The sequence below is a fragment of the Sapajus apella genome, unplaced genomic scaffold (assembly GCF_009761245.1).
Source record: "Sapajus apella isolate SASKATOON/1434 unplaced genomic scaffold, GSC_monkey_1.0 scaffold85, whole genome shotgun sequence".
In the NCBI taxonomy this organism is placed as follows: domain Eukaryota; kingdom Metazoa; phylum Chordata; class Mammalia; order Primates; family Cebidae; genus Sapajus; species Sapajus apella.
Genome location: NW_022437025.1, coordinates 2,083,710 through 2,097,016, shown reverse-complemented (window position 1 = coordinate 2,097,016; position 13,307 = coordinate 2,083,710). Strand labels below are relative to the sequence as shown.

General features: G+C 43.2%; 1 protein-coding gene and 1 non-coding gene across 4 annotated transcripts in view; both read left to right on the top strand.

Moving 5' to 3' along the window:
* Positions 1-2,460: 2,460 nt before the first annotated feature.
* On the top strand, positions 2,461-2,567 carry LOC116534086. Its single transcript, XR_004261581.1, has one exon. It is a non-coding gene; the product is annotated as a U6 spliceosomal RNA (small nuclear RNA).
* A 2,164-nt stretch (positions 2,568-4,731) lies between these two features.
* Positions 4,732-13,307, top strand: part of POLN (DNA polymerase nu) — a 146,246-nt gene continuing 137,670 nt past the window's right edge. For 2 of the 3 annotated variants that reach the window (XM_032253954.1, XM_032253953.1), the window contains exon 1: positions 4,733-12,453. In XM_032253954.1, the coding sequence (XP_032109845.1) occupies positions 12,379-12,453 (75 nt within the window). In that variant the 5' untranslated portion in view covers positions 4,733-12,378. Of the gene's footprint in view, positions 12,454-13,307 lie in introns of all 3 variants that reach the window. The other variant, XM_032253955.1, reaches the window with a different exon arrangement.

Here is a 13,307-nt window from a genome sequence, read left to right as displayed (position 1 = left end):
GCTTCCCACCAGTTGGAGCCGAAATGATTCTTCTCCCACCCTGCAAATAAGAGTGTCCTAGAGATTGTGGAACAACATGCTAGAAGGATGCTGGGCCCCTGAGTGACTTCAAAAATAGCTATACAACCTATTGAGACCATTGACCTCAGAACATGAGAGAAAAATAAACTTTTTCTTTTCTTTTTCTGTTTTTGGAGACAGGGTCTTGCTCTGTCACCCAGGCTGGAATTCATAGGTCATTACAGTCTCAACCTCCCAGGTTCAAGCAATCCTCTCACCTCAGCCTCCTGAGCAGCTGGGACTTCAGGCAGTTGCCACCATGTCTGGCTGATTTTTTATTTGTTTTGTGGAGACAAGGTCTTGCTATGTTGCCCAGGCTGGTCTCCAACTCCTGGGCTTACACGATTCTCCTGTGTCTCAAAGTACTGGTATTGCAGGCATGAGCCACAGTACCTGGCCTACTATTTTTTAGTGTTACAAATTTTTTCCTCAACATTTTTAGGGAGTCTCTTTGTAATACATTAGGAAGGGTTTTTGTTTTTAAACAAAAACTAAAGTCGGTAATTCCTCACAATTTTCTTTTCTTTCTTTCTTTTTTTTTTTGAGACAGAGTGATGGAGTCTTGCTCTTTCACCCAACCTGGAGTGCAGTGGTGCAATCTCAGCTCACTCCAACCTCCCCCTCCTGGGTTCAAGGGATTCTCTTGCCTCAGCCTCCTGAGTAGCCTGGATTACAGGTCCCTGCCACCATACCTGGCTAATTTTTGTATTTTTAGTAGAGACAGGGTTTCAGCATATTGGTTAGGTTGGTCTCAAACTCCTGACCTCAAGTGATCCACCTGCCTCGGCCTCCCAAAGACATTTTTTAAAATATATACTTATATAGATGTATACATACAACATTTTAATATAAAATTGTGAGAAGGTTGAAGTTCTTTTTTGCTTGTTGAACCCTCTCCCTTTTTGTTAACCTATGTTAACAACTTAGTATGTGCCTTTTATGTTTTTGTTAATTTCTTTCTGTGATTATAATTTCTGTGACTGGACAGTCATGCACTGCATAATGAATGAAGTTTTGGTCAATGACAGACTGAATATATGTTGGTGGTCCCATAAGATTGTAATGGATCTGAAAAATTCCTGTCTCCTAGTGATAATCGTAGCTGTCCTGTTATTATAGCACAACGCTTTATTTTTTCCCCAAGACAGAGTTTCACTCTTGTCACCCAGGCTGGAGTGCAGTGGCCTGATCCCAGCTCACTGCAACCTCCTGCTCCTAGCTTCGAGGGATTCTCCTGCCTCAGCCTTCTGAGTAGCCAGGATTGTAGGCGCCCATCACCATGCCCGGCTCATTTTTGTGTTTTTAGTAGAGATAGGGTTTCACCATGTTGGCCAGGCTGGTCTTGAACTCCTGACCTCAGGTGATCCACCTGCCTCAGCCTCCCAAAGTACTGAGATTGCAAGCATGAGCCACTATGCCCAGGCACATTACATTTTTACTGTGATGTTGGCATAAACCTGCTGCACTGCCTGGTATATAAAAGTATTGTACTCTGTATATAGTGTATAGCTATGTCATACAGTCAACTTGCACAAACCTAGGTGGCATAGCCTACTACACTATACTATGTATAATTGTATATACATAGTATTGTACTTTTACACACCTGGCACATACTATGTATATACATAGTGCCAGGTGTGTATAAGTACAGTACTATGTATATACAATTACGTGTAATACATAGTACTTGATAACAAATGACTGTTACTGGTTTATATATTTACAATACTATATATGCTTTTTGTCATTATTTTAGAGTGTATTCCTACTTATGAAAAAAATAGTTAATTGTAAAACAGCCCCAGGCAGGTCCTCCAGGAGGTATCCAGAAGAAGGTACTGTTATCATAGGAAGTGACAGCTCCATATGTGTTCATTGCCTCTGAAGACCTTCCGGAGGGATAAGATATGGAAGTGAATGACAGTAATACTAATGCTCTTTACCCTGTGTAGGCCTAGGCTAATGTGTGTGTTTGTCTTAGCTTTAAACAAGAAAGTTTAAAAAGTTTTTTTAAAAGTTAAATATCTTAATAATAGAGAAAAGGTTATGGAATCAAGATAAAAAGAAAAAATATTCTTGTTCAGCTATACAGTGTGTTTTGTCTTAAGCTAAATGTTATAAAAGAGTTCAAAAGTTTAAAAAATTTAAAAATGTATAAAGTAAAAAATGTTAAAGTACACTGAGGTTAATTTATTACTGAAAAAAGAAAATCTTTAAAAATAAATGTAGCGTGTCCTAAGTGTATAGTGTTTATGAAGTCTACATAGTGTACAGTAATGCACTAGAGCTTCACATTCACTCTCCACTCACTGACTCACCCAGAGCAACTTCCGCTCCTGCAAGCTCCGTTTATGGTAAGTGCCCTATATAAGTACCATTTAAAAAATCTTTTATACTGTGCTCACTTCAGCAGCACATATACTAAAATCGGAACGACATAGAGAAGATTAGTATGGCCCCTGCGCAAGGATGACACAAAAGTTCGTGAAGCGTTCCATATTTAAAAAAAAAAAAATCTTTTATACTGTATTTTTACCTATATTTAGATACACAAATACTTACCATTGTGTTACAGTTGCCTACAGTGTTCAGTACAGTAGCATGCTGTACAGGTTTGTAGCCTAGGAGCTGTAGGCTAGACCATACAGCCTAGGAGTATAGTAGACTGTACCATCTAGGTTCATGTAAGTTCACGATATGACAGCAGTCCCCAACCTTTTTGGCACCAGGGATTGTTTCATGGAAGACAATTTTTCCATGGGATGGGGTCAGGGTATGGTTTTGGGATGAAACTGTTCCACCTCAGATCATCAGGCATTAGATTCTCATGAGGAGCTTGCAACCTAGATTCCTTGTAGGGTTCATGCTCCTTTGATAATCTAATGCTGCTGCTGATCTGGCAGAAGGCAGAGCTCAGGTGGTAATGCTTACCCACCTGCTGCTCACGTCTTGCTATGTTGCCTGGTTCCTAATAGACTACAGACAGGTACTAGTCCTCAGCTCAGGGGTCTGTGAGGTTTGCATAACAATGAAATCGCCTAATGATGCATTTTTCAGAACATACCCCCGCATGACTGTAATTCTAGCTTGTGTATATCTGTGCCAACCTGACCACCTTCGTCAGGTGGCATTGGCTGAGGCATTTTTTGCAACGTATCACATTTCAGCTTCCCCAGGTTCGGTTCTTCTGATCTCCAAGGTCACTCCTCAGTAAACTCTGCTGACAAATCTCAGTCTCAGGGAACCTGATCTGCTGCAGTTGGTGGCAGGAGTGGTCTGAGAAAGTAGACATGTGAGTTTGGAGTTTGGTTTCCCTCAGGTAAGCTGGCACTGATGACCTCATCACAAGTTGTGAGTGGAATACAAATATGGCTCAAGGTGGATTTGGCTTACCAATGGGAGCAACTGCACCAGCTTGTGGGGGAGACAATGGAACTAAATGGCCGTGGCTGGGAATAATAGATCCTTTGGAAAAATAGTAACAACAAAAAAAAGGCTGGGGGCAATAAGCAATTAAGGCTAAACTTGAAAGCCAGAGGGCTTCCTGGGCAGCCTGTAAAGAGACAGCCTGTAGCCATAGACCCAAGACTTAGTCCTGCTTAGTCCTGATTACGCCAGAGAAACTTGAATTTTCAGCCCTGGTGGTGTGCTGTTGTTTTGTTTTGGTTTGTTTTGTTTAGTTTTTAAAGACACCTAGGCTGGAGTGCAGTGACTCATTTTAATCTCTGCCTCTGGGGCTCAGGTGATTCTCCAGAGTAGCTGGGACTACAGGCACACACCACCACACCAGGCTAGTGTTTTGTTTTCAATTTTTAGTAGAGATGGAGTTTCGCCATGTTGCCCAGTCTGGTCTTGAATCCCTGGGCTCAAGAAGCTTATCTTGGCCCACCAAAGTGTTGGGACTATAGGCATGAGCCACCCCTGCCTGGCCAAGATTAAGGTCTTGATCTGAGAAAAGAGGGACCAGACCCTGAGATACAGGATGGGAACCTTTGGATTGGTATATTTAAAACTTGATTGAGACACCACAGGGAGAAGAAAAAAAGAACTTCAGGATCAGATCATCTTGGTCAACATGGCAAAAACCTGTAACTGTAAAATATCAGACAGATCTCAGTCCATTTAGAAAGTTTATTTTGCGCAAGTTAAGGACACACCTATGACACAGCCTTAGGATGCCCTGAGACATGTGCCCAAGGTGGTTGGGGGTAGGTGGCTTTTTTAAATTTTAGGAAGACATGAGATATCAATATGTGTAAGATGTAACTGATTTGGTTTGGTAAGGCAGGACAACTCGAAGTGGGGACTTCCAGATTACAAGTAGATAAAGAGTGGCCAGGCAGGATGACTCACGCCTGTAATCCCAGCATTTTGGGAGGCCAAACCGAGTGGATCCCCTGAGGTCAGGAGTTCAAGACCAGCCTGGCCAACATGGTGAAACCCTGTCTCTACTAAAAATCAAAAATTAGCCGGGCATGGTGGCAGGTACCTGTAATCCCAGCTACTCAGGAGGCTGAGGCAGGAGAATTGCTTGAACTGGGAGGCAGAGGTTGCAGTGAGCCAAGATTGGATCACTGCACTCCAGCCTGGAGGATACAATGAGACTCTGCTTCTTGGTTTTTTTTTTTTTTTTTTTTTACTGCTTTTGAAGAGACTGTTTCAAAAGAGACTTTCAAAAACAAAAGGTAGATAAGAGACAAAAGGTTTCATTCTTTTGAGTTCTTGATCAGCCTTCCACTGAATACACAATTTAGTGAATCTGTTTTTACAGAAGCAATAGGGGAGAGAAAGTCAGATACACATCTGTCTCAGGTGAACCTCAGAGGGATAGAATTTGACTTTGAATAGAATGGGAGGCAGGTTTGCCCTAAGCAGTTTCCACCTTGACGTTTCCCTTTACCTTAGTGACTTGGAGTTCCCAAGATTTATTTTCCTTTCACAGCCATCTCTACAAATAAATTAGTGGGGCATGATGGACTGTTTGGGTGGCTGTAATCCTAAGTATTTGGTTGCCTGAGGAAGGGTGATTGTCATTTGAGTTTGTGAGGTGGAGGTTGCAAGGAGCTGAGATTATGCCACTGCACTCCAGCCTGGGTAACAGAGTGAGACCCTGTTTCAAAAAAATATAATACATTTTATTTAAAACATAAATCTTGAGTATTGGATACCTCTGAGACCTGCAGAAATGGCCCCACTCTGAGCGCTTCCCCCAACCTTTGCTTGAAAACAATGCAGAGCTTCTGTCTTGAAAAATAAGACATGCTCCCTTATTATTTTGTAATACTTTAGGAAAAGTTTTTAGGGTGGTGAGGGGGGAACAGAAAAAACAAACAAACTTCATAATTCCCCACATCTTTTTGTATAGTTATACATATGTCATTTTATATGAAATTGTGAAGAGATTCATAAATGTATTCTTCAGACTTTTTCTTTTTTGCTGTCACCTCCTCTCCTGGTCATTAAGTCACGAAATAACCCAGCCGAAAAGTATTGGACCTGTTACAGAAGTGTATGAGATAGTCCAGTCAGGGGACAGAAACCATCGAGTAATTTGAACAGGGAATGTTTAAGGCATTAATAACTAGCAGGATTAGCTACCAAGGAATAAAGCAATAGCAGACACAGGGAGCAGCTTCCTCGCCTAGGGCTAAAGTGAGGTGCTGAAGGAAGGGACAAATTTAGTAGAATTACTCCCCTCAAGACAGATTCAGATTGTCAGGGGGTATGGATATAGCCAAGAAGTTGGCTAAAGTGCCCCATCAGTCTGGCAAGTGGGAACCCACCTATGGGGTATCACTGAACTCACTGAGAAGTTGGCAGGGGTGCCCATGAAACTCGGTAGGAAGCTGCCCACAGGGATTGACTGAAACTTGCTGAAAAGCTGGCTAGAATGTCTGCGGAAGTAGCTGGGGAGTGGCCAGAGGGGCTGCTCCTGGGTGTCTAGTACACTAGCTAGGAGCTGCAGGAGCGAGAAGAAAGAGAAGCACACTAACCAGAGGCCCCTTCTCTGGCAGTATCCATCTAGCACCCTCTGCTGACAGTGCTAAAAATTGTGCCAGGTGGCAAAGGAGGTGTATTTTCAGTAGTGCATGCTGTGTGACGAGGGGTGAAGTTGTAGCTGAGAAGCAGTATGTTGATAACTGGCACAGGGACGAAAGAGATTCTACTCCAAAGGAACTATAGGATCTAACAGGCCATATACAAGCAGGCCTGGGAGAGTACCTATGGGTGGGCTGGGTCTAAGGGTGCTGGATCAAGGCAGGTGGAACTAAGGTTGGATAAGGGAGAGTTTATTGATGTGGGATCACTTCAGAGACACTAGATTTGAGCATCCAATGAAGATTCTAAGTGATGGTGCTAACATACCACCGGGATGACTCTTAGTTCCTTGTAGGAGAGGGTTCACACTAAGTAGAAACGTTAGAACTGCCAGGGCAGATGGTAAAAGAAGGCATAGAAAGCCAGGAGAGGTGACCATGCTAGGATGGCCATATTGTGGAGGGCTGGGAAACTCAGCAGGTAACAATGTTCTGCAGAAGGGCACTCTGGGTGCTGTATTTACCAAAGCAATCATGAGTGTGCTGATGAGGGAGTGGGCAGCATCAGCTTCACTGACAGTCTCAGTGGTGTCCTCTGTGGACCAGGGCTGATGATAGGAGATGCCTCCTGATAACAGGGAGGGAGATAGGATCCTGACATAGAGGCCAGGTGGTGGTGCCTGTCAGAAGCAGGGTAGGCATAGTTCTCATAAAGTGACTTGAGACCTGGAACTGACTGACTGAAGGAAAGCCCAGGTCCCCAGGAAGAAGGACTGTGCAAGTGTATATGGCAGTTTTTCCTCCTGTCTTTCCCCCAGGGGAACCTGTGGCCATTTACTCTGGGAACTTATACATGGGGGGAGGGGAAATACTGAAACATTCCTATGATATTGATACCTGGAGACCTAGAGTATCACCATAGTTCCTCTGTTGGAGGCATGAGGACTCAAGCAATAAATGGAATCTTGACCCAAATTACATCATAATGGGAGGGCTCACTCCAAAGCCATTTTTCAAGTCCCCAAATGTTATTTGGAATGAACAGACTATTAGAAGAACCCTCAGATACTGGTTCCTTGGCCTGAGGATAAGAGCTCCCATAGTGAGTAAGCTAAAGTGGATAACGCTGAAACTGCCTTCCCAGCAAAGATAGTGAATTATAGCAATATAGCAACCTAGGAGAAATGGCAGAAGTTAGTGCCATCTTTAAACACAGGATTCAGGGCACAGGGTGGTCCCTGTCATATATTCACTTAATTAGGTGCCTACAGAAGTCAGATCCTACAGAATAACAATTGACACCACAAATAGTTATGACCAAGTTATAGCCCTAATGACAGCTGCTGGGCTGGATATGGCATATGCAATTAACAAGGCCTCAGGTATATGAAATGCAGTTATCAATTTGGTGAACATATTCTTTGCCATCCCTGCAGAAGTATTCACTCTGAATGGACAATATAAATTTGCACCTTGCCCCAGGGCTATGTTATCCAGCCACCCACTGTTTTGATGCCATCATGCCAATCAGACAGCATAAGCAAGAAATGGCAAGTTTGTTAGATGTCTTGCTGTCCAACACATGGGAGATAAACTCACAGATATTCTGGGCCCCACCACAACCATGAAGTTTTTGGAAGTTCCGGTGGTCTGGGGGTATGTAGGATGACCGCTTGCAAGTAAAGGACAAGTTAGTGCCTTTTTTTTTTTTTAAAGAGACTATCTCACTGTGTTGTCCAGGCTAGCCTCAAGCTCTTGGGGGCAAAGTGATCTGCTTCAATCTCCTGAGTAGCTGGAGCTACAAGTGCACACCTGGCTAAATTACTGCATTTTTAAGAATGACGATGCCAACTGGCAAAATCATCCTGCAACGTGGTTAATCACATTGACGGTTAAGAATGAAGCATGACACCTGATAGGCATCTCTGGGTTTGGGGAGTGGAGGCAGCATATTCCACATTTGGGAATACTGACTGCATAGGAAAGCATCCTGTAAGAGGCCTAGGCTGTGAAGCAAGTGGCCCAGGTACTTAGACTTCTAGCCCAATGGACCTTGTGATGTTAGAGGCATCTGTAGTGGGAAAAGATGCAGTGTGAAGCTCAAGGCAAACTCCTAGAACTCTGGACCACGGCAATGCCATCTGCAGAAAATTATAAATAAACAAAGCTGTCATGCTACTGGCCCCTGTAGAGATGGAGCATGAGGCCATGGTGATATCAAGTGACCATGAGCCAGAACTGCCAGCATGAGCTGGTCCTGTCAGACCCACCAAGAGGTAAGTGTGCAGCTGTTCATTGCAAGTTGGAAGTGGCCCATTTAGTATTACCTACAAGCAGGCACAAACAACCAAGCTTCTTGTGTGGCCCACAGCCCATGACATCATCGGTGCTGGCACTGGTACTTCTAAAGGGGCAGCCTGAAGACCAGCTGGTGGAGGCAGGAAAGTTCGAGCTTGGTTCATGGTGAGTAGGCTCTGAACAGCCTGATTTAAGCAGCCCTGGAAGACAGTGCTCAGGGAAAACCCAATAGGTAGAACTTTGGGTGGTACCCTTGACTACCTACTTCATGTGGAAGGAGTAGTGGCCCCAATGTTAACACATTTGGAACTCTTGGGCAATGGTTAGTGGCTTGACAGGTTGCTCAGGTACCTGCAATAAGGAAGATGGGAAGATGAGGGACTTCCTGGAGTAAGGCATGTGGAGGGATCTTTGGCAACATGAAGTACCTCCCACCCAAGAACATTTACCATGAGGACATGCCAAACCACATTCATGGGATGGCTTGACCAATTGACATTACTAGCCTCTGCCATCTCCTGTGCCCGTCCTGGCACACTGGGCTCTCTCATGGAGTAACCATGGGGTGGGTAGAGGCTGTGCGTGGCCCATAGCATGGTGCTCTCCCTTACCAGAGCTCACCTAGCTATTTCTCTGCCGAACATCCTGTCTTCCAACAACAAAGACCAAACACTGAGTCCCCAGTTGCAGCTTCCTTGGAGGGAAACAGTCATTTGACAACATTGAACCCCTTATGCCGTAGAAGGTACAGTGATTCATCTTGGCTGGAACCAACACGTGTTACAGGCATGGGTGTGCCTTTCCCATTCTCATGGATTCAGTCAGCTCCATCATCCGAGTTTCACAGAGCGTTTGATCCACAGGATCCTGCACATGGCCAAGGAACTACGCCAGTGGGCACTGGGAGGGGGAGCCACTGGCTGCCTCACAGCTGCACACCAAGAAGCTGCCAACCTGATGGAACAGCAGGATGGTCTGTGGAAGGCCCAGCTCACCTCATATGTAGCCTGGAGGTGACACCTGCGATGAAGCAGTCACCTCTGGGGTGTAGTCTGCACTGCAGATCACTGACCACTACGTGGTGCAGTGTCCTCGGTTTGTGTAATAAATGGGCCTGGGAACAAAAATGTGAAAGTCATCACTCCCAGTGACCCACTTAGAAATCTGTATTTCTACCCCACATGCCTCTGGGTTCTTAAGGTTTAAAGGTCTTGACTCTCAAAGGGAAAACCTTTGCAGCAGGGGCACAGGAAGAATGCCACTTAATTTCCAGCTGTGGCTGCTGCCTGGTCATTTCGAGCTCCTTGTGCCAAGAAACTGGCTGGCAAGGAATGTAACTTCCATCTTCTAGGGTGACTGACCGTGGGCACCAGGAGGAGGTAGAGCTGCTACTACATAACTGGGGGCAGGGGAAGCACCCAGGTAATGTGGTTGGCCACCTCATGGTCTCCTGCCCACATTTGATGGCAAATGCAGGACCTATGGCCAGAGAAGGGCATGGTGGCCCAGGGTTTACCTCTCAGGGATGAGAGTTTGGGTTATCTGATCAGGTAAGCTAAGCTACATAGATCAGTAGGGGAGATAGGCAAGGGTGAGGAGACCCTAGCATGGGCAGTAGAGGAAGGAGATGAATGAAATTTGCAACCTCGAAGCCAGCTGCAGCAACAAGATGTAGTTTTATCCCAGTACCTTCCTTTTATAAATTTCCCCAGGAAAAGGCCCACCAGAATCCTGCCAGACTGCACCCAGAATGTCTCTGAAGCAAGTGGCCATGAGCAGCGCAGTGTGGACTGTAGTAAGCGCTGTGGCAGCCATATTCCCCCTTTAGTACTGAAGCACTGTCCCTGCTCCTGGGACAACCCCTCCCCTTGATTGCCTGGCTACAAAGAGCTTCTTTGCCCATGGGCCCACCACTTCCCCAGGAATGACTGGTCCAGTGACTAGTTTGTGCTGGGGTATAAAAGCCCAGCTCCCTTGCCCCAGTGGGAGACACCTCTGCAGGACCATGCTCTGCCCAGGGCAGGCCTTTGAGTGGCTACATCCTAACCATTGTCGTCCTTGGTTGGGTTCTGCTTCCTTCACTCTCCAATCACCTTTTCAAATGCAAGCCTTCATCACAGAAGTGGTCTCCCAGGGGACCCAACCTGTGCCAGTGTATGTGCCTAACATCTTCATGTGCATAAATGGGGAGATTTGGTCATTATTTCTTAAAATGAGGTCATCGCCTTCAGCCAACCTATAATTGGGAGTCATTTTCCCCCCCAGCAATCTATGTTTTAACAAGGTCATTCTTTTTAGTGGATAGTGTGTAATTTATTTCTCAGTTTTCTTCTGATTGGTATCTATTTTCAGTCCTTTGTCGTAATGGACAAAGGTCTGAAACGTTTTGATTTAAACCTGTTTACTGTTGGATATATTTCTGCGAAACAGCTAAGAGTGAGATTGTTTGGTTAGAGATTATTTGGTTAAGATGATTGATATTATTTTCGATCTGTTTTTGTTGAGGCGAGAGCACTCTCTCATATATGTATGACTGAGATGCATATATAAATGTATAACAACACACATACCCTAAGTTAAGTGTTTAGGTCAAAATTTCACAAACCTACATCCAGTTCAAGAAACATCGCTAGCATTCCCAGAGGCCTATCTTGAGCTCCCTGTGAGTCACTTTCTCCTCCCAACTCCCAAGAGTGATGTATGTATTGTTAATTTTAATAAGTCTTGACAGTTTGCCTTCTAGAAAGATTCTAACTATCTACATTTTTACCAGCAATGCATGAGACTATCTCTTTCCCTCTGTTTCCAGTTATAGTTAATTTGCATTTCCCTGAATATCGTATTTGTTTCCTGTTTGGATTTTCTATTTTGTGTATTGCTTCTTCCTATCCTTTGCTTCTTTTTCTGTTGAGTTGTTTGTCTTACCTTGTAAATGTATAAGAATTTGTTGCATAATATAGCAATTAACCCTTAGTCACTCTGGTTCCAAATAGTTTTCCCAACGCATTTCTTTTCTTTTTGATGTGGTGCTAGTTGTACCAGCCCTATTAATTAATATGTCCTTTTCTATTGAATTGAAATACTATCTTTGTTATATGTAGTCTTGGGATCAGTCTCTGGGTTGTCTGTTCTGTTCTAGAGGTCTTTTCTCTCTCTTTTTTTAAAACTTACATTTCTTGTCTCTTTTTACTTTGAAATTGTTTCATTAAATTAAAATATCCCTGTAGGGTCTCCAATTGGAATTGTCTTAAATTTGGAAGAATTAAACATTTTGTGATATATATCCTAATGCTATGTCTTCTCATTTTACAGATCTTGTTTTATGCCATTTAATAAAATTTTATGTTTTCATCGTTAAGGGCCTTGTATCTTTTCTGTTATATTTATCCTAAGTGTAATGTTTTTATATTGTAAGTGAAATACTTTCCCCCGTTTGCATTTCTAGGTTGTTATTGTTCCTGCAGGGGAAATGTATGTCACAGTGGTTAAGAGTACAGACTCCCAAATCATACTGCCTGGGGTTGAATCCTGGTTCTGTCACTTACTGTTCAGCCCAGGCTTATTAAAATTAAAACAAAATCTAAGTTAGAAGTTTATATTAATGATGTTTTACTGAAACTTTAATTGTTCCACTGCAGTATTCAAAGAATCTCCCTAAACCTTTAATACTTTTAAGGTTTCTATAAATGTTGACCTTAGGTTTTTAGAGTTATGTATTCAAATGCAAATGCCAAATAATGATTTTTAATAAACATTTTATGATTATATAGATCTGCAGTTAACTTGGTACTTTACGTAAATATTTATTGCAATGATACTAAGCATTTTAATTGTGAATTTTATTACATTGTTTTAATTAAGTTAATAATGAGTTAATAAGCATGATTATAGAGGATATTTCAGTGTTTAGTTAACTGTATGACCTTGATTTCAATGTTTCTTTAATGCCCCATGTTTGTTTTTTGTTGTTTTAAAAGCTATGGAAGTGATAAACAAGTCCAGTGTTAAGTATTCAGTACAACTTGAAGATGGGAAGAATCAGTCAGAAGAAAAGGTAAATCATTGCAAATATGAGTAATTTTAAACCTTATTTGTTCAGCAGGCACTTGTTAAGTGTCCTACGATGTACTAGGCACTGTAGATACAACAGTTAAAAAAGAGGAGTTCTTGCTCTCCAGGAGCTTATAATTTAATTTGGATGCAGGGAAGGGCAAGACAGTGAAATAGGATAGATGTCTACGAAACAAAGTAAGTGCCGTTAGAGAAGTAAGTTCAGAGTGCTCTGGGGACAATTGGAGGGACATCTAACTCAGTTTTTGTGCTATTTCATTTTACTCTTCTGGGTGTTGAGGAGGAGAATCAGGGATATTGGATATCTTTCTGAAGTATGAAAATTATATCTGAGTTGAGATCTATTGGATGATTAGGAGTTGGTCAACCTAGGCTGGATGTGTCCCAGCACTTTGGGAGGCTGAGGTGGGTGGATCACTTGAGTCCAGGAATTTGAGACCAGCTTGGGCAACATAAGGAGATCCTGTCTCTACAAATAGTACCCCCTCCCAAAAAAAAATTAACTGGGCATGTTGGCATGCTCCTGTAGTTCCAGCTATTCAAGAGGCTAAGGCAGGAGGATCACTTCAGCCAAGGAGTTTGAGGCTGCAGTGAGCTGTGATTGCACCACAGCACTCCAGCCTGAGCAACAGAGCAAGACTAATGTCTCTAAAAAAAATAAACCGATTTCCACCTTTAAGGGAGAAGGGGCAGGACATTGAGAAAATTTTCAGATCGGGGAAGAAAGCTTGGAACTTTGGGGTAGTAGAAGCGATAGAAGTTCCGAAAGGCAGGAATATAACATTCACAATGGGTGAGTTATGTGGTATGGGCTAGAGAGGAGATGGAAGAGGCCAT